The 27,041-nt window shown below is 35.4% G+C and overlaps 2 protein-coding genes across 2 annotated transcripts in view; one reads left to right on the top strand and one right to left on the bottom strand.

Annotated features, from left to right (window-relative positions):
- The window catches only part of septin10 (septin 10), a 50,765-nt gene extending 36,812 nt beyond the window's left edge, over positions 1 to 13,953 (bottom strand). Inside the window, exons 1-4 of the mRNA XM_061879911.1 lie at positions 13,794 to 13,953; positions 3,007 to 3,121; positions 528 to 723; positions 265 to 451 (exon numbers count right to left, since the gene is read on the bottom strand). Of these exons, the coding sequence (XP_061735895.1) occupies positions 265 to 451; positions 528 to 723; positions 3,007 to 3,121; positions 13,794 to 13,823 (528 nt within the window). The 5' untranslated portion in view covers positions 13,824 to 13,953. The remainder of the gene's footprint in view (positions 1 to 264; positions 452 to 527; positions 724 to 3,006; positions 3,122 to 13,793) is intronic.
- A 2,929-nt stretch (positions 13,954 to 16,882) lies between these two features.
- On the top strand, positions 16,883 to 26,815 carry sowahca (sosondowah ankyrin repeat domain family Ca). Its single transcript, XM_061878864.1, has 4 exons — positions 16,883 to 17,425; positions 22,555 to 22,916; positions 25,651 to 26,040; positions 26,110 to 26,815. Exons 1-4 carry the CDS (start codon positions 17,101 to 17,103, stop codon positions 26,581 to 26,583), a joined length of 1,551 nt encoding a protein of 516 aa, XP_061734848.1. The 5' UTR covers positions 16,883 to 17,100; the 3' UTR covers positions 26,584 to 26,815.
- Positions 26,816 to 27,041: the final 226 nt, after the last annotated feature.

The raw sequence follows: 27,041 nt of genomic DNA, 5'->3' as shown, positions 1-27,041 counted from the left end.
GAAGAACCACTATGGAGAACTCTGTGTCACAATACAAACGTTTCAGTTTGCAAAACATTTACAAGAACCAATTAGGTTTGTATATTGAGGTTCCACTGTCCTGTAATCTTATTGATTCATCACCCGGCTCTAAAATATAAGTAGTGGAAACAATCGATTATTCCCTGAAAGCCAGAGCGTGTAGTTGTTTTGGTTGGTTGTCTCTTCCTTGGTGGCTGTCAAAATCCAAATGCAACAAGGTTTAAAGTAAAGAAGTGCTCCTACCTTGCTGTCGAGTTTCTTCATGGTGACCAGGTCCAGGGACTTGAGCGAGTGGCCCGAGGGAGAGATGAAGTACAAACAGGCGTGGACTCGGGAGTCATGGTAGTTGAAAAGGGAGCGCTTGATTTTGAGCTCTTCCTGCAGGTAACTCTCAAACTGCCTGTCGATGTAGTCGACCACCGGCTGGTAGCTGCAGGACAAAGCAACAGGCTGGTGGGCGACCACACCCCTCGTCCCACATCAATCTACCACCGTCGGGTGCTCACCTTTCCTGTTTGTTCATCTGGTCGCCAAATCCCACCGTGTTGACCACGGTAAGGCGTAGACTCACGTTACTTTCCTGCAGGTCGTAGGTTTGAGCGCGCAGCTTGACTTGAGGCTCAAAATGCGAGGACTCAAAGCTTTCAAAGTTGGTGTTAAACAGAGTGTCCATCAGAGTGGACTTGCCAATCCCCGTCTCACCTGAAGCGGGAAAATAAGATCAAGGTTATGACAGAGTGAGCATTTGTTGTTTTTTTTGTACTGAAGGGAGGCAAGTACACATTTATTCATATAGTCACACATTTTATCAGTCAATGCCTGTTAGAGAAGACCTTTCTTGCTGCCTAACGAGCATTTAAAGGGGAACATTATCACAATTTCAGAAGGGTTAAAACCAATAAAAATCAGTTCCCAGTGGCTTATTTTATTTTTTGAAAATTTTTTCAAAATGTTACCCGTCCCGGAATATCCCTAAAAAACCTTTAAAGTGCTTGATTTTCGCTATTTGTTTAAGCCACTGTCCATTTCCCTGTGACGTCACATAGCGATGCCAATACAAACGATGGAGAATAGCAAGATATAGCGACATTAGCTCGGATTCAGACTCGGATTTCAGCGTTTTAAGCGATTCAACAGATTACGCATGTATTGAAACAGATGGTTGGAGTATGGAGTCAGATACCGAAAACGAAATTGAAAAAGAAACTGAAGCTATTGAGCGAATAGCTATTGACACTATTCGGCCATCTTTGCCTTAGCATCGCCGGTAAAAACCAAACGGGGGACTTTTGCATATTTGGACACTGGAGCAACTTAAATCCGTCGATTGCTAAGTGTTTGTTTGGCATTAAATGTGGATGAAAGGAAAGGCTAGATGTAAATATAGCTACAAATGAGGAATAATCCTACAATATATACACACAGCTAGCCTAAATACCTGACCAACCGATCAGGACTTTCGCATTGACACTGGATCAACTTAAATCCGTCGATTGGTAAGTGTTTGTTTCGATTTAAATGTGGGTGGAAGGAAACGCTGGATGTAAATATAGTTTCAAAATGTACATACAGGTAGCCTAAATAGCATGTTAGCATTGATTAGCTGGCAGTCATGCCGCGACCAAATATGTCTGATTAGCACATAAGTCAATAACAACAACAACAACACTCACCTTTGTGATTTCGTTGACTTTATCGGTGGGAATGCAATGCATCTGCTTTGAGTGTCACAGCATATCCAGACATTTTTGCCATATCTGTCATAGCCTCGCCGGTAAAAACCAAACGGGGGACTTTTGCATATTTTGACACAGGAGCAACTTAAATCCGTCGATTGCTAAGTGTTTGTTTGGCATTAAATGTGGATGAAAGGAAAGGCTAGATGTAAATATAGCTACAAATGAGGAATAATCCTACAATATATACACACAGCTAGCCTAAATAGCATGTTAGCATCGATTACCATGCCGTGCTAATCGATGCACATTCTACGTAAATCAACTTGAATCCGCCCCTGATCGTGTTGTTACTCCCTCTGACAACACACCGAAGAGGCATGATGTCTCCAAGGTATCGGTAAACAGTCGAAAAAACGGAAAATAACAGAGCTGATTTGATTCGATGCGTCTGATGTGTAGGGAAAAATGCCGTTGGGTACCGATGTGACGTCACGTTCTGACGTCGTCGCTCAGAGAGGCATAAACAGAAAGGCGTTTAATTCGCCAAAATTCACCCATTTAGAGTTCGGAAATCGGTTAAAAAATATATGGTCTTTTTTCTGCAACATCAAGGTATATATTGATGTTTACATAGGTCTGGTGATAATGTTCCCCTTTAAATGTCATCAGATTAATAACAGTCTTGCTGTGCTTTTATACATATATATATGCATACATATATACATACAGATACATACTTACCGTATTTTTCGGACTATAAGTCCCAGTCTTCACCACAGTCCAGCGAGGGGGTGAGACCCGGCCAAACCCCAAAAAAAAACCCAACTTATAGTCCGAAAAATACGGTATATACATATATATATATATATATATATATATATATATATATATATATATATATATATATATATATATATATATATATATATATATACATATATATATATATATATATATATATATATATATATATATATATATATATATATATATATATATACACACACATACATATATACATACATACATACATATACACATACATTTATATACATATATATATATATATATATATATATATATATATATATATATAAACATACATTCATACATACATGCATACATACATACATACACACACACACATACATTCATACATAAATACATATACACACACACACAAACACATACAAAGAGGTGCTGCTCAAAAAATAACAAATAAATATTTTTAATAGTACTTAACGTTGCACACACACACACACACACACGTATATATATATGTATGTATGTATGTATGACGCCATACCAATGCAGAGGATGTTGAAGCAGAATCCCTGACTGGTGGACTTGTTGACTAGCTGGTCTGGGAGGCTGTCGAAGCCCACGTGGCCCGCCAGGGAGAGAGGCCGGACTCCCGTGTCCTAAAGAACACAACACGCACAAAAGACATCACACCCGCTTCATAACACGGCAACACTTTGTTTTCCCAAATTATCAATCAAACAACAGCACACTTGTGAAATGTAAACAAAAAAGCGCATAATAAATCATTTTGCTAACTGCAGGGGGGCCAGTAAAAGATGTAGTTATTTTTTGAAGAACTAAAAAAAACGCAAATTCGGTGGAAATTTGGCGAGTGCTCAAGAGCCGGAGCCGAACTGAAAAGCAAACAGTTTGCATGCTGGCCAGATAGCGTCAAATAACAGAAAAAAATAGTAAAATTAGCTAAAAAGGCTAGTGTGCTAACAGTATTAGGCTAATATATAGCGTGCTTACAGTTAGGGAAATACCAAATTGTATGACGCTGACGTGTATACCTGCAAATATTGCAAAAAAAAAAAGTTAGCATGCTAAAACGCATCAAGTACTAAAATATACTACTTTTATGTGTGTACCTGAAAAAATGTGTTGAAATGCTAGCACGCTAACGTCGGCATGAATCAAGTACCCAAATTAGACTGAGTTGTATACCTACGCCAATGTTTTTCAACCTTTTTTGAGCCGAGGCACATTTTTTGCGTTGAAAAAAAAAATGCGGGGACACACCACCAGCAGAAATCATTAACAAAATGAAACTCAGTTGACAGTAAACATTTGTTGTCGCAGTTGTTGGATATGACTTTAAAGCATAACCAAGCATGCATCAATACAGCTCTTGTCTCAAAGTAGGTGTACTGTCACCATCTGTCACGTCACACCCTTAACTGTTTTCCTGTGTGTAGTGTTTTACTTTATGTCTTGCGCTCCTATTTTGGTGGCTTTTTCCTTTTTTTGGTATTTTCCTGTACCAGTTTCATGTCTGGCTTTAAGCGATATTTCCCGCATCTACTTTGATTAAGCAATCAAGAATATTTCAGTTGTTTTTATCCTTTGTGGAGACATTGTTGATTATATTCGATTGTACACTGTGGACGCCGTCTTTGCTCCGCAGAAAGTCTTTGCTGTCGTCCAGCAGTCTGTTTTTGTTTACTTTGTAGCCAGTTCAGTTGTAGTTTCCTTCTGCGTAGCCATCACTAAGCTTCAATATCTTTCTTAGGGGCACTCACCTTGTGTTTATTTTTGGTTTAAGCATTAGACACAATTTTACCTGCACAATGCCTCCCGCTGTTTCTGAGGTCTACAAAGTAATTAGCTACCTGCTGCCACCTACTGATATGGAAGAGTATTACATGGATACTCTGCTGAGCTCTAGACAACACTGACACTCAACACATCATTTGCAGACTAGAATAACTGGTTTGCTAAAAAATATTTTTAACCCACAGTGGTTGAAAACACTGCCCGACACAATTAGGTTGCATACTAACATGTATCATTCTCCAAGTAACAAATAATGACGCCAAGTACAGTTGCACAGTCAGCAAAAAAGCCAACAGGCTAATATTAGAATGCTAATTGTTGTGCTGCGGGCTATTAAACATTAGCTCGGGGCCACACTTTGGACACCACCGGTTTGGTGTGTGTCATTAAAACAAACAAATTGAAGGGAATGTGAATCTAAAAGTGTGGGAATAATATATTACTACTGCTGGCAAGTGTAGCGGTACAGCAGTAAAGAAAAAAAAGGTGGCATTACAGAGCTAAAAAGGTGAAATGTAATGAGAAAGATAACTCTAAAAACACAACAGGCTTGTTTTGGCATTGCTCAAAAAATAATAATGAATCAAAACCCATATTATGAATTATTGACCTATTTAAAGGCTGCGATTAAATCAAACATTCCAATCGGAAATATTTTTGGAGCAAAAATATTAGATATTTTGTGTCTTTGCTATATAAAATGTTTTTTTTTTTAAGACAAAAAAACAAAACAAATTAAAAAACTTAAAAAAATATAAAAATGTATAATTGAGGGATAGATTTGCATTAAGTTGATCTGAAGTGTTGAAAGTCCAAAAAATAAAAGAAAAAGTGTGACTTATTTTTAACACTCCGCCCAAGAATTTTAGTCAGATTTTTTTTTTAAACTAAAATAATAATGAAATAAAATCAATGCTGTAATAAATTATTGGCATATTTAAGGTTCCTATGACTTCACATAAAATATTCCACTTGGGGAAACGTGTTCATTTTTTTTGTGGTTTCGGGCTTTAATACATTAAGATAAAGGTTTTTAAAAAAAAAGTTTTTTTTATGCTCTTTTTGGTTAAAAAAAAAAAGAATACCCGTTTTTTTGGGCAAAAACACAAAATATGCAATATTTTCCACCAAAAATATTTCAAAGTGAAATTTTTTGATGTTAAGTAAAGGGAGCCTTAAATAGGTCAATAATTCATAACACTGATTTTAATGTATTATTATTTTTAAATAATAAATTCTTAGGGACCCAAAAGGGCCCCACTCGTAAAAGTGGTAAAATTAACTATTTTTGTAATGTTTAAATCTCTTGATCAACTTCAGATCTATCTGTCAATAAAAAGTAGAATTTTTAACGTTTTATGGCCTTTTTGGTTAAAAAAAAAAAATAACCTTGCTTTTTGGCAAAAAATACAAAATATGCAATATTTTCCACCAAATAAAAAAAAAGTATGACTTATTTTTAACACTTTTATGATCCCCAAATATTTTAGTTGGATTTTTTTTTTAACTGTCATTGCTCCAAAAATAATAATGAAATAGAATCAATGTGAATTATTGGCATATTTAAAGTTCCAATTCACATAAAATATTCCACCTGGGGAAAATTGTAAACATTTTTGTAGTTGAGCCTTGAATATGTCAATAATTCATAACATTGATTTTGATTCATTATTTTTTTGGGAGTAATGACAGTTTAAAGAAAAAAAATCTCACTAAAATTCTCGTAAAAGTGGTAAAAAAAATACGTTGTTTTTTAATGCTTAAATCCTTTGATCAACTTCAGGTCTATCTGTCGATATAAAGTATATTTTTTTATGTTTTATGCTCTTTTTGGTTAAAAAAAAACAACTAGTTTTTTGGGGCAAAAACACAAAATATGCAATATTTTCCAACAACAACAAAAAAGTATGACTTATCTTTAACACTTTTATGATGCCCACTAATTTTAGTTGTATTTTTTTATTTTTTAACCATCATTGCTCCAAAACTAATAATCAAAAAAAATCAATGTTATGAATTATTGGCATATTTAAAGTTCCAATACACATAAAAATATTCCACTTGAGGAAAATCGTAAATTTTTTTGTAGTTTAGCCTTGAATATGTCAATTATTCATAACATTGATTTTAATTCATTTATATTTTTTGGAGCAATGACAGTTTAAAGTGGAACAGTATCACCAGACATATGTAAACATCAATATATACCTTGATGTTGCAGAAAAAAGACCATATATTTTTTTAACCTATTTCCGAACTCTAAATAGGTGAATTTTGGCGAATTAAACGCCTTTCTTTTTATCACTCTCGGAGCGATGACGTCAGAACGTGACGGATTCAAGTTGATTTACGTAGTATGTGCATCCATTAGCACGGCATGCTATTCGATGCTAACATGCTATTTAGGCTAGCTGTACATACATATTGCATCGTTATGCCTCATTTGTAGCTATATTTGCATCCAGCCTTTCCCTCCATCCACATTTAATGCCAAACAAACACATACCAATCTACGGACTTAAGTTGCTCCAGTGTCAAGAGATGCGAAAGTCTCTCGTTTGGTTTTTACTGGCAATGCTACGACAGAGATGGCAAGAATGTCTGGATATCCTGCGACACTCAAAGCAGATGCATTCCCAACGATAAAGTCAACAAAATCACAAAGGTGAGTTTTGTTGATGTTGTTGACTTATGTGGTAATCAGACATATTTGGTCGCGGCATGACTGCCAGCTAATCGATGCTAACATGCAATTTAGGTTACCTGTATGTACATTTCAAACTATATTTACACCCAGCGTTTCCTTCCACCCACATTTAATGCGAAACAAACACTTACCAATCGACGTATTTAAATTGATCCAGTCTCAATGCGAAAGTCCTGATCGTTTGGTTCGCACATTTTACCGGCGATGCTAAGGCAGACATGCATGGCCGAATAGCGTCAATAGCTATTCCCTCAATAGCTTCAGTTTCGTCTTCAATTTCGTTTTCGCTATCTGCCTCCATACTCCAACCATCTGTTTCAATACATGCGTAATCTGTTGAATCGCTTAAGACGCTGAAATCCGAATCTGAATCCGAGCTAATGTCGCTATATCTTACTGTGCTTACGGTTTGTATTGGCATCGCTATTTGACGTCACAGGGAAATGGACAGTGGTTTCGCAGATAGTGAAAATCAGGCACTTTAAAGCTTTTTTTAGGGATATTCCGGGACGGGTAAAATTTTGAAAAAAACTTTGAAAAATAAAATAAGCCAAAGGGAACTGATTTTTATTGGTTTTAACCCGTCTGAAATTGTGATAATGTTCCCCTTTAAAGAAAAAAAATCCCACTAAAATTCTCGTAAAAGTGGTAAAAAATAAGTATTTTTTTTTTTATGCTTAAATCTCTTGATCAACTTCAAGTCTATCTGCCGATGTAAAGTATATTTTTCAATGTTTTATGCCCTTTTTGGTTACAAAATAAAAGAAACTTAGCTTTTTGGGGAAAAAAAACAAATATGCAATATTTTCCAACAAATAAAAAAAGTATGACTTATTATTAACACTTTTATGATGCCCAATAATTTTATTTGGATTTTTGTTTTAACTGTCATTGCTCCAAAAATAAAAATAAAATAAAATCAATGTTATGAATTGTTGGCAATTCACATAAAATGTTGTTGATGTTGTTGACTTATGTGGTAATCAGACATATTTGGTCGCGGCATGACTGCCAGCTAATCGATGCTAACATGCCATTTAGGTTTCCCTAGGGGAAAATTGCCTTGAAAATGTCAATAATTCATGACATTGATTTTAATGTATTATTATTTTTGGAGCAATTTAAAGAAAAAAAACCCACTAAAAATCTCGTAAAAGCGGTAAAAATAAGTTTGTTTTTTTAATGCTCAAATCTCTTGACCAACTTCAGATCTATCTGTCGATTTAAAGTATATTTTAAAATGTTTTATGCCCTTTTTGGTTAAAAAATTAAAAAAAATTGGCCAAAAAAAGTGCAATATTTTCCACAAAAAAATATATATATATTTACTTATTTTTAACACTTTTATGATGCCCAATAATTTTAGTTGGATTTTTTTTAACTGTCATTGCTCAAAAAAATAATTATAAAATAAAATCAATGTTATGAATTATTGGCATATTTAAAGTTCCAATTCACATAAAATATTCCACTTGGGAAAATTGTAAAAATGTTTGTAGTTGAGCCTTGAAAATGTCAATAATTCATAACATTGATTTTAATTCATTGTTATTTTTGGAATAATGACAGTTTAAAGAAAAAAATCCCACTAAAATTCTCGTAAAAGTGGTAAAAAAAAAATAATTTTGTTTTAATGCTTAAATCTCTTGATCAACTTCAGGTCTATCTGTCGATATAAAGTATATTTTCTAATGTTTTATGCTCTTTTTGGTTTAAAAAAAACAACTTGTTTTTTGGCAAAAACACAAAATGTGCAATAGTTTCCACCCCAAAAAAAGTATGAATTATTTTTAGCACTTTTATAATGCCTACTAATTTTAGTTGGATTTTTTTTAACTGTCATTGCTCCAAAAAGTAATAATAAAATAAAATCAATGTTATGAATTATTGTCATATTTAAAGTTCCAATTCACATAAAATATTCCACTTGGGGAAAATTGTAAAAAAATTTGTAGTTGAGCCTTGAATATGTCAGTAATTCATAACATTGATTTTAATTCATTGTTATTTTTGGAGCAATGACAGACAGTTTAAAGAAGAAAAAACACTAACATTTTCGTAAAAGTGGTAAAAATAAACATTTTTTAATGCTTAAATCTCTTGATCAACTTCAGATCTATCCGTTGATATGAAGTATATTTTTCAATGTTTTATGCTCTTTTTGGTTACAAAAAAAAAGAAACCTAGCTTTTTGGCAAAAAATACAAAATATGGAATATTTTCCATCCATCCATCCATCCATTTTTTACCGCTTATTCCCGTTCGGGGTCGCGGGGGGCGCTGGCGCCTATCTCAGCTACAAACGGGCGGAAGGCGGGGTACACCCTGGACAAGTCGCCACCTCATCGCAGGGCCAACACAGATAGACAGACAACATTCACACTCACATTCAAACACTAGGGCCAATTTAGTGTTGCCAATCAACCTATCCCCAGGTGCATGTCTTTGGAAGTGGGAGGAAGCCGGAGTACCCGGAGGGAACCCACGCATTCACGGGGAGAACATGCAAACTCCACACAGAAAGATCCCGAGCCTGGATTTGAACCCAGGACTGCAGGACCTTCGTATTGTGAGGCAGACGCACTAACCAAATAAAAAAAAGTCTGACTTATTTTTAACAGTTTTATGATGCCCAATAATTTTAGTTGGATTTTTGTTTTAACTGTCATTGCTCCAAAAATAATAATAAAATAAAATCAAAGTTATGAATTTTTGGCAATTCACATAAAATATTCCACTAGGGGAAAATTGTCTTGAAAATGTCAATAATTCATAACATTGATTTTAATGTATTATTATTTTTGGAGCAATTTAAAGGAAAAAAAAAACACTAAAAATCTCGTAAAAGTGGTAAAAATGAGTTCGTTTTTTTAATGCTTAAATCAATTTCAGATCTATCTGTCAATTTAAAGTATATTTTTAAATGTTTTATGCCCTTTGTGGTTAAAAAAGAAACATTTTTTGGCAAAAAAATGCAATATTTTCTACAAAAAAAAAAAATGTTGACTTATGTTAAACACTTTTATGATGGCCAATAATTTTAGTTGGATTTTTGTTATTGTAATTGCTCAAAAAAATAATTATAAAATAAAATCAATGTAATGAATTATTGGAGTATTTAATGTTCCAATTCACATAAAATATTCCACTTGGGGAAAATTGTAAAAATGTTTTTAGTTGAGCCTTGAATATGTCAATAATTCATAACATTGATTTTAATTCATTGTTATTTTTGGAGTTATGACAGTTTAAAGAAAAAAATCGCACTAAAAATCTCGTAAAAGTGGTAAAAATAACTTCAGATCTATCTGTCAATCCAAAGTATATTTTTTTATGTTTTATGCTCTTTTTGGTTAAAAAAAAAACTTATTTTTTGGCAAAAACACAAAATATGCAATATTTTCCACCTCCAAAAAAAGTATGACTTATTTTCAACACTTTTATGATGCCCACTAATTTTAGTTGGATTTTTTTTTTTAACTGTCATTGCTCCAAAAAGTAATAATGAAATAAAATCAATGTTATGAATTATTGGCATATTTAAAGTTCCAATTCACATAAAATATTCCACAAGGAGAAAATTGCCTTGAATATGTCAATAATTCATAACATTGATTTTAATTCATTATTATTTTTGGAGCAATGACAGCTTAAAGAAAAAACATCCCACTAAAATTCTCGTAAAAGTGGTAAAAATAAGTATTTTTTTTATGCTTAAATCTCTAGATCAACTTCAGATCGATCTGTTTATAAAAAATATATTTCTTAATATTATATACCCTTTTTTTGTTAAAAAAGAAACCTTATTTTTTGGCAAAAAATACAAAACATGCGATATTTTCCATCAGTAGTTGGATTTTTTTTTAACTGTCATTGCTCCAAAAAGAAATGATCAAAAAAAATCAATGTTATGAATTATTGGCTTATTTAAAGTTCCAATTCACATAAAATATTCCACTTGGAAAAAATTGTAATTTGTTTTGTAGTTGAGCCTTGAAAATGTCAATAATTCATAACATTGATTTTAATTGATCATTTCTTAATTGGTCCCACTAAAATTCTCGTAAAAGTGGTAAAAATAAGTTGTTGTTTTTTAATGCTTAAATCTCTTGATCAACTTCAGGGCTATCTGTCGATATAAAGTATATTTTTAAATGTTTTACGACCTTTTTGGTTAAAAAACAACAACTTGTTTTTTGGCAAAAACACAAAATATGCAATATTTTCCACCCAAAAAAAAAAAAGTATGACATATTTTTAACACTTTTATGATGCCCAATAATCTTAGTTGGATTTTTTTTTCAACTGTCATTGCTCCAAAAAGTAATAATAAAATAAAATCAATGTTATGAATTATTGGCATATTTAAAGTTCCAATTCACATAAAATATTCCACTTGGGGAAAATTTTAAAAACATTTTTAGTTGAGCCTTGAATACGTCAATAATTTATAACATTGATTTTAATTCATTGTTATTTTTGGAGCAATGACAGTTTAAAGAAGAAAAAAAAACACTAAAATTCTCTTAAAAGTGGTAAAAATAAGTATTTTTTTAATGCTTAAATCTCTTGATCAATTTCAGATCTATCTGTTGATATAAAACATATTTTTCAATGTTTTATGCCCTTTTTGGTTACAAAAAAAAGAAACCTAGATTTTTGGCCAAAAATACAAAATATGCAATATTTTCCACCAAATAAAAAAAAGTATGATTTATTTATAACACTTATGATGCCCAATAATTTTAGTTGGATTTTTGTTTTATCTGTCATTGCTCCAAAAAATAATAATAAAATAAAATTAATGTTATGAATTATTGACAATTCACATAAAATATTCCATTAGGGAAAATTTGCCTTAAAAATGTTAATAATTCATAACATTGATTTTAATGTGTTATTATTTTTGGAGCAATTTAAAGAAAAAAAAAAACACTAAAAATCTTGTAAAAGTGGTAAAAATAAGTTTGTTTTTTTAATGCTTGAATCTCTTGATCAATTTCAGATCTATTTGTCAATTTAAAGTATATTTTTTAAATGTTTTATGCCATTTTTGGTTAAAAAAGAAAAAACATTTGGCAAAAAAAAAATATTTTCCACAACAAAAAAATTGACTTATTTTTAACACTAATAATTTTAGTTGGATTTTTTTTAAACTGTCATTGCTCAAAAAATAATAATAAAATAAAATCAGTTATGAATTATTGTCATATTTAAAGTTCCAATTCACATAAAATATTCCACTTTGGGAAAATTGTAAAAAAAAAAATTGTAGTTGAGCCTTGAATATGTCAATAATTCATAACACTGATTTTAATTCATTGTTATTTTTGGAGCAATGACAGTTTAAAGAAAAAAATCCCACTAAAATTCTCGTAAAACTGGTAAAAATAAGTATTTTTTTTTCATGCTTAAATCTCGTAATCAACTTCAGATCTATCTGTCGATATCAAATATATATTTTTAAAGTTTTATGCCATTTTTGGTTAATAAAACTAACCTTGTTTTTTGGCAAAAAATACAAAATGTGCAATATTTTCCACCAAAAAATAAAAATAATAAAATTACTTATTTTTAACACTTTGAGGATACCCAATAATTTTAGTTGGATTTTTTTATTTTAACTGTCACTGCTCCAAAAATGTTATGAATTATTGGCATATTTAAGGTTCCAATTCACATAAAAATATTCCACTTGGGGGAAATTGTAAATTTTTTTGTGGTTTCAGGCTTAAATGCATTAAGATTCAGGTTTTTAAAAAATCGTACTTGTATTATTATGTATTATAATTACATTCAATTAAAAACACTGTATAGTTTTTATGGGTAATTTCTGCGGTCTAGAAGCATAATTTCAACAAAAGTTTTTAGTCTGTCTGCATAATTTTGTTTTTTAAGTAAATTATTTTTTTTAAATCTTACTTTTATTATTACATATTATAATTACATTACATCATAAACAGGGTATAGTTTTTATTGGTTATTTATGCAGTTTTAAAGCATAATGTTGACAGAAGCTCTTAGTCTGTCTGCATAACTATGTTTTAAAGTAAATTATTGCATATTATTCTGTGTTAAGACAAAAATATGTTGATTGACAGTCTTTAAAAAGTAACGAGTTTTCGCACTTCTAATCAGTCTTATGTATAAAATACAAAATTGGGAAGTGCGATCGCATCTTTTCGGAGTTAAATCGCTGTTAGAATTCTTCTCAAAATAGTGCAGATTTATTATGGAAATAATTTACTTCTACTACTTTCAACAATAGCATACTTTATAATCCTGGATGGAAAAACAATTCCTCCAAATTGAATTCAATTAACCCATTTTAGGTGACCTACTTCTACATTTATGCAAAAAAAAACAATGGCAACTTTGGGTCTTCTAATGAAAGCTACAAATATGAGCTGCAGAAGACAATACATTTCAAAGTGGTATTTTTAGCACAGGGACAAGCGGTAAAAAAAAAAAATGGATGCATTTTTAGCAGATTGTGTTTTTGCTGACATCCAAGCCAGTTTGATGACGTCATGCTTCAGCCAGCTAACGCCCCTCTGACCAAACACGTTTAATTCTACGAAAAACACATTTAAAAAAATCAACTTTGACGCAAATGAGCATCGTTATTGTTGACATTATCACACTTGGCGAACTCGTTAGATTGTAGGAAGTGAATTTAGGCGAGCTTGTTGAGTTTGAGGGAGAGGTTTAGCTTAGTAGCGAACTTCATTGTAGCCTCAAAGACACTCCCTTGCCCGAACACAAATGTCATTAAAAGTTCACCACAAACACAGAAAAATACAAACCGGCTGCCGAGCAACATCGGGTGAAGACATGCTTTTCGACGAAATGGACAATTCCCGGTAGAGTAAAGACTTATTAAAGCAACAGTTTAAGTCCAATTTTCCTTTCCGAAGATTCCCGAGTGAGACCGCCTCGTCGTGGACGGACGACACCACTTAAGGAGGAGGGATTTCACTTTAGTATTTTCCTTATGAATTTTGTTCAGAATAAACATAATAATATTTTTACTTGAATTTGACCATTTGCAAATATTTGCATTGCTTGAAATAACAACTAATATTCTGATATGCTAAATATATAAATTGTTACAAGCGTTGTTGTTTTTTAAAGCGTCCCTCATTGTTAGAAGTTGATACAGTCCACTGTCGCATTCAGGGTACTCAAAGTGAATGGGAATTTGTAGAACGCACAGGTCGACCCATAGAATTGGACCCCGTGAGATGACGTCACATTGTTACACGTATTTCACTAACATTATGTTGGGGGTGATCGGCTTTTTTTGACCTTTTTTACTGTTGTAATAAAAAAAAAAAAAGTGGCATGAAAGAGCAACCAGGTGAAATGTAACGGGGAAAAGTTGCAAAGACAACTGTGAAAATACAACAGGCTTGTTTTAGAATTGCTGAAAACATAATAATGAATCAAAATCAATGTTTTTAGCAATTATTGACCTATTTAAAGCTCCAATTAAATTGAAAATTCCAATACAAAGTATTTTTGGAGTGTGTTTGCCCTATACAATTGTTTTTTGTCAAAAAAATAACATAGCACAAATTAAAAAACAAAAAAAATATTAAAAAAAAATAGTTGTGGAAGGATGGATTTGGATGAAGTTGATCTTGAGTGTTGAAAGTAAAGAAAAAAAAAGGTGTGACTTATTTTTAACACTTTTATGAGTGAGACCCTTTTGGATGCCCAAGAATTTTAGTAGGATTTTTTTTTTTAACTGTCATTGCTCCAAAAATAATAATGAAATAAATAAAAATTTTTTATATATATATATATATATATATATATATATATATATATATATATATCGGTAGAAAATGGATGGATGGATATATACATACATATATATATATATATATGTATATATATATATTCTATACTTTATTCTATACATAAATATATAGAATAAAAATAAAAATAACAATTATAATTAATTTATTATAATTTATTATATATATATACATATATATATACATATGTATATATATTATATATATGATATAAGTATATACATACGATAGATAGATAGCTAGATAGATAGATAGATAGATAGATAGATAGATAGATAGATAGATAGATAGATAGATAGATAGATAGATAGATAGATAGATAGATAGATGGATGGATGGATGGATGGATGGATGGATGGATGGATGGATGGATGGATGGATAGATAGATAGATAGATAGATAGATAGATAGATAGATAGATAGATAGATAGATAGATGGATGGATGGATGGATGGATGGATGGATGGATGGATGGATGGATGGATGGATGGATGGATGGATGGATGGATGGATGGATGGATGGATGGATGGATGGATGGATGGATAGATAGATAGATAGATAGATAGATAGATAGATAGATAGATAGATAGATAGATAGATAGATAGATAGATAGATAGATAGATAGATAGATAGATAGATAGATAGATAGATAGATAGATAGATAGATAGATAGTACTTTCTTGATTCTTTCAGGAGAGTTCCCTCAGGAAAATTACAATTCCAGCAGCAGTGTACAGAATTGAGATCAAAGTAAAAAGTAAATAATGGGGTGTATAAATGAAAAAAAAAAGAAAATATTACAACAAGAATAAAAATTAAAATAAAAGCAACAATGACAATTTATTTGATTTATTACCATTTATTTTATATATATATATATATATATATATATATATATGTATAATTTATTTATAATAATTTATTATATGTATGTAGAATTTATTTATTATTTATTAAAATGTATGTTATATATAACATTTAATGTATTATATATATATATATATATATATATATATATATATATATATAATTGTTGCTTGTATTTATATCATTATTGTAATATTTTCATTTTTTTTATTTTATTAAAACTCTCCATAGATGTTTTAAAATAAATGATTGAATATTATTCTAATGTGTGGCACATTGAGACAAGAATATGTTGAAAAGTAACTTGTCTTCTTTCACTCCTTATTTTCACAGTTCTAATCATTCTGCATGTATAAAATACACAATTGGAAGTAATGGGAGCCTTTAATGTGTTCATAATTCCTAACATTGAAGAAAGAAAAAAAATCCACTAAAAATAAAAACAGTCTCTTGATCAAATTCAGATCCATCCGTCGATATAAAGTATATTTTTTATGTTTCATGCCTTTTTTGGTTTAAAAATACAAGCGGGTTTTTTTAAGCGTAACTCGTCGTTAGAAGTTGGTACAGTCAAACTGTTGCGTTCAAGATCCACAAAGTGAGTGGGACTTTGTACAACACACAAGTCAAGGTACAGAAATGGACCCCGTGAGAAGACGTGACATTCATCCATCCATCCAATTTTCTACCGCTTGTCCCTTTGGACGTATTTTACTAACATTATATTGGGTATGATCGGCTTTTTTTTGTATCTTTCTTTAAGACATGTGTTCGCTAACGACCGCTCACAAGTGCCGGTAAAAAAAAACAACACATCATACCAAACAATAAATATTTAAGTTTATTTTCCTGCATGTAATGATCACACAAACATTTAAGATGATACACACGTGTGACGTAATTACCGGTAGCGTCACACAAAGAGTTCAAATGGTTGACGTCGTCGCGAAAAGCTGAATTTACGTGAAGTCCATGAGTGCAGCACGGTGACGCGCGAATGGTTGCGAGGTGTGCCCCCTGCTGGCCATCGCTATACACTGATTACCACTGATGGGAAGTTCAGCTCCTTTTGAGAGTTGTCTTTTTTAACTCAATTTGTAGCAGAGAGTCGGCTCTCTTGTCTACCACACTCTCAGTACTTCTTAGTTTGTGTAAATACTTTCTTTTTGCTAGTTTCAATGTATGATAGGAATAACACGTGTTTTAATAATCACACGTTGGAAAAGGTTCCCTTCCCAATGGTGATTTTAAAGATCCAGTCGTAAGAGCCGCTTCACTCGCGAACGACCCATCCCGACTGATTACGCCCATGGAGGACAGCAGCTGAGGATGAAGATGCTGTCATGCCTGTGACAGCAAAATGACCAGCAAATCATTTGGAAACATGTCATCCATTTATTCGGTTGTCAGAAGAGATATTTATGGCGTCCCGCTGCACGCTTGAGGCCGTGCGGGAGTTCCTGATGGAGCGGGGAGGGAGGGTCCGCCAGACCGAGCTCACCGATCACTTCGCGGCGGACGGAAGCGAGGCGGCTCTGAGTCGCATCGTGGACGCGCTCGGCGTCGTGGGAGCGGAGGAAGGCGGCGTGGAATTTGTCAGCCTCCACGCCGATCGCAGTGAGCAGTTGTCGGCCGCGCGCGCGCACGCCGAGGGCCACGATCAAGCCGCGTGCAACGGGTACGCGCACCAGACACCGGACAACAACACCGGAGTCAACCGCAGCCGTGACAACGGACCGCAAACAGGTGCGTGTTTTTTTTTTAATTGATGTTTGCGCGTACATCATGAGCACAGGTGTCAGGACATATCTCATGTACAATAGACGTGCTAATATGAAAAATACTGTATATGCAAATATGCACAATGTATGCAAATATGTACCATATATGCAAATATGCACCATACAGACAATATATGCACATATGTATAATGTTTGCAAATATGTACAATATAGACAATATATGAAAATATGTACAGTACATGCAAATGTGTAAAATATAACCATTATATACACATATGTACAACATGTACAATATATGCACATATGTACAATATAGACAATACATGCAAATAAGTACAAATATATGCAATACATTCCAATGTGCACACCAAATTCAAATATGTACAATATATGAAAATATGCACAATATAGACAATATATGCAATATGTACACATCTACGCAATATATTCAAATGTGTACACTAATTTAAAATATGTACAATGTATGCAAATATGTACAATAAAGACAATATATGCAAATATGTACAATGTATATGTATATGTACGATATATGCTAATATGCGCAATATAGACACTATATGCAAATATGTACATATATACAATACATTCAAATGTATACACTAAATTTATATGTGTGCAATGTATGCAAATATGTACAATATATATACAAGTATGCAAAAATTTACAATTTATGCACATACGTACAATATAAACAATAAATGCAAATATGTACAATAAAGACAATATATGCAAATATGTACAATGTATGCTAATATGTACAATATAGTCTAATATGCACAATATAGACAATATATGCAAATATGTACATATATATGCAATACATTCAAATGTGTAAACCAAATTAAAAGATGTACAATGCATGCAAATATGTAAAATATAGCTACAGGTATGCAAATATTCACAATATATGCAAATATGTACAATAGAGACAATAAATGCAAATATGTACGATAAAGACAATATATGCAAATATGTACAATGTATGCTAATATTTACGATATATGCTAATATGCACAATATAGACAATATATGCAAATATGTACAATATAAACATTATACGCACATATATACAATATAGACAATATATACTAATATGTTCAATATAGACGATCTATGCAAATATGTACAATATATGCACATATGTACCATATATGCAAATATGCACCATATAGACAATATATGCACATATGTATAATGTTTGCAAATATGTACAATATAGACATAATATGAAAATATGTACAGTACATGCAAATATGTAAAATATAACCATTATATACACATATGTACAACATGTACAATATATGCACGTATGTACAATATAGACAATATATGCAAATAAGTACATATACATGCAATATATTCCAATGTGCACACTAAATTCAAATATGTACAATATATGAAAATATGCACAATATAGACACTATATGCAATATATACACATATACGCAATATATTCAAATGTGTACACTAATTTAAAATATGTACAATGTATGCAAATATGTACAATATATATACAAGTATGCAAATATGTACATTATATGCAAATATGTACAATAAAGACAATATATGCAGGTATGTACAATGTATACTAATATGTACGATATATTCTAATATGCACAATATAGACAATATATGCAAATATGTACATATATGCAATATATTCAAAATGTGTACACCAAATTAAAATATGTACAATGTATGCAAATATGTACAATATATATAAAAGTATGCCAAAATTTACCAATTATGCACATATGTACAATATAAACAATAAATGCAAATATGTACAATAAAGACAATATATGCAAATATGTACAATGTATGCTAATATGTGTGATATATTCTAATATGCACAACATAGACAATATATGCAAATATGTACATATATATGCAATATATTCAAATGTGTACACTAAATTAAAATATGTACAATGTATGCAAATATGTACAATGTATGCAACTATTTACAATAGATGCAAATATGTACAATGTATGCTAATATTTACGATATATGTTAATATGCACAATATGGACAATATAGGCAAATATGTACAATATAAACATTGTATGTACATATATACAATATAGACAATATATACTAATATGTACAGTATAGACGATCTATGCAAATATGTACAAATACATACAGTAAAGACAATATATGCAAATATGTAAAATATATGCAATATATGCAAATATGCACAAATATATGCCAATATGTATACTAAATATGTACAATATGTACGATACATGCAAGCATGTACAATATATGCAAATATGTACAAAAATGACACTGTCTGCAAATATGTAGAAATATATGGTAACATGTACAATATAGACAATAAATGTAAATATGTACAATATAAACATTATATGTACGTATGTACAATATAGACAATGTATGGAAATATGTACAAATAGATACAATATAGACAATTCATGCAAAAATGTAAAATATATGCAAATATTCACAATATAGACAGTATATTCAAATATGTACAATATAGAGAATATATGCAAATATGTAAGACATATGCAAATATATACAATATAGAAAATACATGAAAATATGTACAATATACACAATGTCAGCAAATATGTACCTATGGATGCAAATATTTACAATTTATGCTAATGTGTAAAATACAGGCAATATATACAAATATGTACAATATAAACATTATATGCACATAAGTACAATATGTCCAATACATCAATCAATCAGTCAATCAATGTTTATTTATATAGCCCTACATCACAAGTGTCTCAAAGGGCTGCACAAGCCACAACGACATCCTCGCTTCCGAGCACACAGAAGGGCAAGGAAAAACTCAGAACCCAGTGGGATGTCAATGTGAATGACTATGAGAAACCTTGGAGATGCTAATATGTGCAATACAGACAATATATGCAAATATGTACAATATAGATATTATATGCAAATGTGTATAATACATGCTCATATGTACAATATATGCAAATGTACACAATGCATGCACATATTTATGCTAATACAGACAATATTTGCAACACATACATACAAACCCCATTTCCATGAGTTGGGAAATTCTGTTAGATGTAAATATAAACAGAATACAATGTATTGCAAATCCTTTTCAACCCATATTCAGTTGAATATGCTACTTTAGAATTTGATGCCAGCAACACGTGACAAAGAAGTTGGGAAAGGTGGCAATAAATACTGATAAAGTTGAGGAATGCTCATCAAACACTTATTTGGAACATGCCACAGGTGTGCAGGCTAATTGGGAACAGGTGGGTGCCATGATTGGGTATAAAAACAGCTTCCCAAAAAATGCTCAGTCTTTCACAAGAAAGGATGGGGCGAGGTACACCCCTTTGTCCACAACTGCGTGAGCAAATAGTCAAACAGTTTAAGAACAACGTTTCTCAAAGTGCAATTGCAAGAAATTTAGGGATTTCAACATCTACGCTCCATAATATCATCAAAAGGTTCAGAGAATCTGGAGAAATCACTCCACGTAAGCGGCATGGCCGGAAACCAACATTGAATGACCGTGACCTTCGATCCTTCAGATGGCATTGTATCAAAAACCGACATCAATCTCTAAAGGATATCACCACATGGGCTCAGGAACACTTCAGAAAACCATTGTCACTAAATACAGTTTGTCGCTACATCTGTAAGTGCAAGTTAAAGCTTGACTATGCAAAGCAAAAGCCATTTATCAACAACATCCAGAAATGCCGCCGGCTTCATTGGGCCCGAGATCATCTAAGATGGACTGATGTAAAGTGGAAAAGAGTTCTGTGGTCTGACGAGTCCACATTTCAAATTGTTTTTGGAAATATTCGACATTGTGTCATCCGGACCAAAGGGTAAGCAAACCATCCAGATTGTTATCGACGCAAAATTCAAAAGCCAGCATCTGTGATGGTATGGGGGTGCATTAGTGCCCAAGGCATGGGTAACTTACACATCTCTAAAGGCACCATTAATGCTGAAAGGTACATACAGGTTTTGGAGCAACATATGCTGCCATATAAGCGCCGTCTTTTTCATGGACGCCCCTGCTTATGTCAGCAAGACAATGCCAAGCCACATTCAGCACGTGTTACAACAGCGTGGCTTCGTAAAAAATAGTGTGGGTACTTTCCTGGCCCGTCTGCAGTCCAGACCTGTCTCCCATCGAAAATGTGTGGCGCATTATGAAGCGTAAAATACGACAGCGGAGACCCCGGACTGTTGAACGACTGAAGCTCTACATAAAACAAGAATGGGAAAGAATTCCACTTTCAAAGCTTCAACAATTAGTTTCCTCAGTTCCCAAACGTTTATTGACTGTTGTTTAAAGAAAAGGTGTTGTAACACAGTGGTGAACATGCCCTTTCCCAACTACTTTAGCTTGTGTTGCAGCCATGAGATTCTAAGTTTATTATTTGCACAAAAAAAATTAAGTTTATGAGTTTGAACATCAAATATGTTGTCTTTGTAGCATATTCAACTGAATATGGGTTGAAAAGGATTTGCAAATCATTGTATTCTGTTTATATTTACATCTAACACAATTTCCCAACTCATATGAAAATAGGGTTTGTATACTTAATATGCAAATATGTACAATATGTGAAGACATTTTTTTTGTTAAATAAAAACACTTCTTTTTGTGGCCAAAACACAAAATATGCAATATCCCCCGCCCTCCCCAAAAAATGTTTTAGGTGGAATATTTGTTGTGAAGTAAATGGAGCCTGGATCATAACAACTTTGATTTTAATTTATTATTATTTTTTGAGCAATGACAGTTAAAAAAAATCCCACAAAATGTATTCAGGACCCAAAAGGGTACCAGTCATAAAATTGTTAAAAAAAAAAAAAGTATTTTTTTAATACATAAATCCCTTGATCAACTTCAGATTTATGTTTTGATATAAAGTATATTTTTTTAAATGTTTTATGCCCCTTTTGGTTAAAAATATCAGTTTTAAAGGAAAAAAAAACATGGCAGCTTTGTGTTATTAGAGTCAACATTGCAACTTGTTCTCCTTACTTTTCACATGTTTGCTCTTTCCGTAAAAGTATGTTTTTGTAAAAATATTTTTAGAATGTATATGTTTTTTTTTTTACAGAAGCTTCCAGTCCGCCTGCCTCCAACGTGGATGATGTCATCAGTCTGGCTGCAGACCCCGCCCACCTGACCAAGACCGTCACTACTTCCCTGGGGGCAGGTGAGGTGAAGCTGAGAGAGAGGAGGAGGCGAGAGTCCGCCCCGGTTATCGGGGTCCCGGACCCGGACCACCACGCTCCAGGCTCCCACGGACAACAAGTCCGAGGAGCCCGCCGGGTGTCCAGAGGGTCCCAGCGAGCCATGCTGACCAGCTGCCTGTCTGAGGACAGCTCCATGGAGGGTCTGGACCTCCGACTGGACATCAACACCCCCAAGGGGAGTCGCAGGAACTTCATCGAGCTGATGATGAATAGTTCTCCTCAGGTCAGATGTTGTTTGTAACGCATGTACGACACCATGAATATAAGACACCATTGTTATTATTACTCCTTCTATTATTACTCCTTTCTGAGCTGCCACCTTACCATGTTAGAGAAGTTTGCGAGTCCCAAGAGTCCTAGGAGCTATGTTGTCCGGGGGCTTCTATGCCCCAAGACAAAAAGGTCCTAGGTGAGGGATCAGACAAAGAGCAGCTCAAAACCTTTTTTGTAGATGATGTGGTCCTGATGGCTTCATCTGGCCAGGATCTTCAGCTCTCACTGGATCAGTTCGAGTGTGAAGCGACTGGGATGATAATCAGCACCTCTAAGTACGAGTCCATGGTTCTCGTCCGGGAGAGGGTTGGAGTGCAATCTCAGAGTTGGGGAGGAGACCTTTCCCTAGGTGGAGTAGTTAAAATACCCCAGAGTCCTGTTCATGAGTCAGGGAAGAGCAGACCATGAGACTGACAGGCAGATCAGTGCAATGTCTGCCTTGCGAGTCCATGGCGCTCGCCTGGGAAAGGGTGGAGTGCAATCTCAGAGTTGGAGAGGAGACCTTTCCCCAGGTGGAGAAGTTCAAATACTTCAGAGACCTGTTCATGAGGGAGCTAAGAACAGACCATGAGATCGACAGGCGGATCAGTGCAATGTCTGCCTTGCGAGTCCTTGGCTCTGGCCCGGGAAAGGGTTGGAGAGCAATCGCAGAGTTGGAGAGGAGACCTTGCCCCAGGTGGAGTTGTTCAAATACCCCAGAGTCCTGTTCATGAGTGAGGGAGGAGCAGACCATGAGATCGACAGGCGGATCAGTGCAATGTCTGCCTTGCAAGTCCATGGCTCTCGCCCGGGAAAGGGTTGGAGAGCAATCGCAGAGTTGGGGAGGAGACCTTGCCCCTGGTGGAGTTGTTCAAATACCCCAGAATCCTGTTCATGAGTGAGGGAGGAGCGGACCATGAGATCAACAGGCGGATCAGTGCAATGTCTGCCTTGCGAGTCCATGGCTTTCGCCTGGGAAAGTGTGGAGTGCAATCTCAGAGTTGGGGAGGAGACATTCCCCCAGGTGGAAAAAGTTCAAATACCTCAGAGTCCTGTTCATGAGTGAGGGAAGAGCGGACTATGAGATCGACAGGCGATCAGTGCAATGTCTGCCTTGCAAGTCCATGGCTCTCGCCTGGGAAAGGGTGGAGTGCAATCTCAGAGTTGGGGAGGAGACTTTGCCCCAGGTAGAGAAGTTCTAATACCTCAGAGTCCTGTTCATGAGTGAGGGAAGAGCGGACCATGAGATCGACAGGCGGATCAGTGCAAAGTTTGCCTTGCGATTCCATGGCTCTCGCCTGGGAAAGGGTGGAATGCAATATCAGAGTTGGGGAGGAGACCTTGCCCCAGGTGGAGAAGTTCAAATACCTCAGAGTCCTGTTCCTGAGTGAGGGAAGAGCGGACCATGAGATCGACAGGCGGATCAATGCAACGTCTGCCTGTATCAGTCCGTTGTTGTGTAGAAGGAGCTCTGCCAGAAGGCAAAGCTCTCAATTTACCGGTCGATCTACGTTCCCATCCTCACCTCTGGTCATGAGCTTTGAGTTATGACTGAGAGGACAAGGTCACGGGTACAAGCGGCCGAAATGAGTTTCCTCCGTCGGGTGGCGGATCTCTCCCTTAGAGAGAGAGTGAGAAGATCTGTCATTCAGGAGGAGCTCAAAGTAAAACCGCTGCTCCTCCACATCGAGAGGAACCACATGAGTTGGTTCGGGCATCTGATCAGGACCATCCAAGTGTTTAAGACTTGTTCGACCAATAGGAGACCACGGAGAACACCCACAACATGTTGGCGAGACCATGTCTTCCAGCTGGCCAGGGAACGTATCAGAATACCAGTGGTCAGAGCTAGACTAAGTGGCTAGGTAGAGGAAAGTCTGGACTTCTCTGCTTAGGCTGCTACCCCTCAGATAAGCGGAAGAAGGTGGGTGGGATTTAAACATTCACCTTTATCATTAGTTTTAAAGCCGAAATAGATCCATCCCCCGTCTTCTGTCTCCACACTGTTTGTGCTTGTAAGTGCTCTGTGTGTGTAGACTCGCATGCGCCTCGGTTCTTATCCCCAGCAATGTTACCGTAGCGTGTCGTCATTTCCAGGAAGAATAAAATAATCTGCATATCTTTTTTAACTCCGTGGTCGCGTGGTACTTCATGAGTAGCCTATGTTGTACCAGCCTACTCCATAGCTTGCGTTTCTTAGCCACTCATCGGCGGTCACTCGAACGAGTATGACGACCCTCCTGATAGGGGTGTATCCCTTTATGGAAGAGGCCTGTGCGTGAGTTTGTTTTACGTGGGGAGACTAGTGCACAGACAGTCACCACACGATACGTGACAGAATCGGGTCAGGGTCCAGTGGCATGGAGTCCAAGACGACTGGGGACCCTTTTCTGCCATAGCCTTCCACCGCAGTTGGGGTCATTCTCACATGTACCGTCTTCTGCCTGCTCCGTCGTTGAGGTCTTCACCGTATCTCTGGCTAGGGGGCAGTCAGGCAGTAGGCCTTTGCCAAGGGCCACCTGGAGTAACATGGGTAAAGGGGTTAACCTCCTAGGGCCCCAAGACCCCATAGATGAGCCTTTACTGCCGGATGCACTCCAACGTCATGCCCAGGACATTAAAAGTAGTCACTATGAGGACTCTCAACATTTCTTTAGATGCGGTCTTCATGTCCCCACATTGAGTCTTTCCTCATCCCTCGGCAGGTGCGCAGGTCCCTCGTCAATCGAGGTCCGCGTCTGCGAGACTCAATGAGGAGCGACGGCGACTCTTCGTCTCTCCTCTCCTCCGCCACCGACGAGGACTGCGCCTCGGTGACCTTGGACCCGCTGGAGCACGAGTGGATGCTGTGCGCCTCGGACGGCCTGTGGGAGAGCCTGCAGCCCCTGCTGGCCGTGGAGGCGGGGCTCGTGGCCAAGAGGGATTTTGTGACGGGCTTCACTTGCCTCCACTGGGCGGCCAAGCAGGGCAAGGCCGAGCTCCTCTCGCGGCTGCTGACCTTCGCCAAGGACAACGGCGTGCCCGTCAACGTCAACGCCAGGTCCAGCGCCGGGTACACCCCTCTGCACCTGGCGGCCATGCACGGACACACTCAGGTCAGGTGTGAAAGTACTCTGTGAAAGTGCATGGCAAAGATTAAACATAAGCATGTTTTTGATGACTAGGTGGTACGCGTGCTGATGTCAGACTGGGAGGCAGACCCCGAAGCCAGAGACTACAGCGGCAGGCGAGCCACCCAGTACCTCCCCGTGCTCCCGCCCGGGAACCCGCAGGAGCGAGGAGCGGCCAAGTCGCCGGGAGCCAAGTCGGACGGCGAAAATACGGGCGGCGGCAGCTGGGGGCGCGGCTGGCGTTTCCCCAAAGTGCTCCAGGGCAGCCTGAACCCGCTGCGGTTCCTCAACTCGCCGGCCGACGAGGGGACCGCATCCCCGGAGGCGGTAGGCAACGGGAGGACCAAGGGGGCCGGCGTGCTGAGGAAGTCGTCTCTGAGCAGGCTGAACGCTCGGCTGCATCGGGGCCGACACAGGGCCCAGATCATACACAGCGCCTCCTTCAGGGACACGGGGGAAGTGTGGGGAGGGGAGGAGCTTCCCGTCAGCCCCGTAAGAACACGACCGCTCTCCAACCTGTTCGGGTGACTGCTCAGATTCATACTTTATTGTACAGCAACACAACTACATAGTTTACTCACTAAAGCCAAACTTCCCCTTTTTCTTTAACTTGATCTACTTTATTTTGACAGAACATTACTTTTTTTGAAATTTAATTTTATCAATTTTCTTGGCAAAAAATATAACTTTTTCCTTTTTTAATTCTATCTCTTTTTTTTTTTTAGCAAAAACATGATTTATTTATTTTTTTAATGTTTAATGTTAGCAACAGTTTTTTGGTAAAAACCATCCTTTTTTGTTTTCTTTTTATTTTATTTTATCTTTTTTTAGAAGAAACATTCCATTTTTTTTCTTTTTTAATTATATCTTTTTTTTCTTCAGCAAAAACATGACTTTGAAAAAAATGGAGAGATTTATTAATGTTATCACCATTTTTGGGGGAAAAAAACATTCCTTTATTTTCCTTTTTTAAATTTTAATTTGAT

This window comes from Nerophis ophidion, linkage group LG19, assembly GCF_033978795.1.
Source record: "Nerophis ophidion isolate RoL-2023_Sa linkage group LG19, RoL_Noph_v1.0, whole genome shotgun sequence".
Classification (NCBI taxonomy): domain Eukaryota; kingdom Metazoa; phylum Chordata; class Actinopteri; order Syngnathiformes; family Syngnathidae; genus Nerophis; species Nerophis ophidion.
The sequence above is the reverse complement of the archived record's forward strand: the minus strand, read 5'-3'. Positions and strand labels throughout refer to the sequence as shown.

Excerpts from the sequence above, each read along its gene's own strand:
- sowahca (XM_061878864.1), top strand. The coding sequence starts at position 17,101 with ATGGCGTCCCGCTGCACGCTTGAGGCCGTGCGGGAGTTCCTGATGGAG. Across the intron at positions 22,917-25,650 it reads TGATGAATAGTTCTCCTCAG|GTGCGCAGGTCCCTCGTCAA; the intron begins GTCAGATGTTGT and ends ATCCCTCGGCAG. Across the intron at positions 26,041-26,109 it reads CCATGCACGGACACACTCAG|GTGGTACGCGTGCTGATGTC; the intron begins GTCAGGTGTGAA and ends TTTGATGACTAG.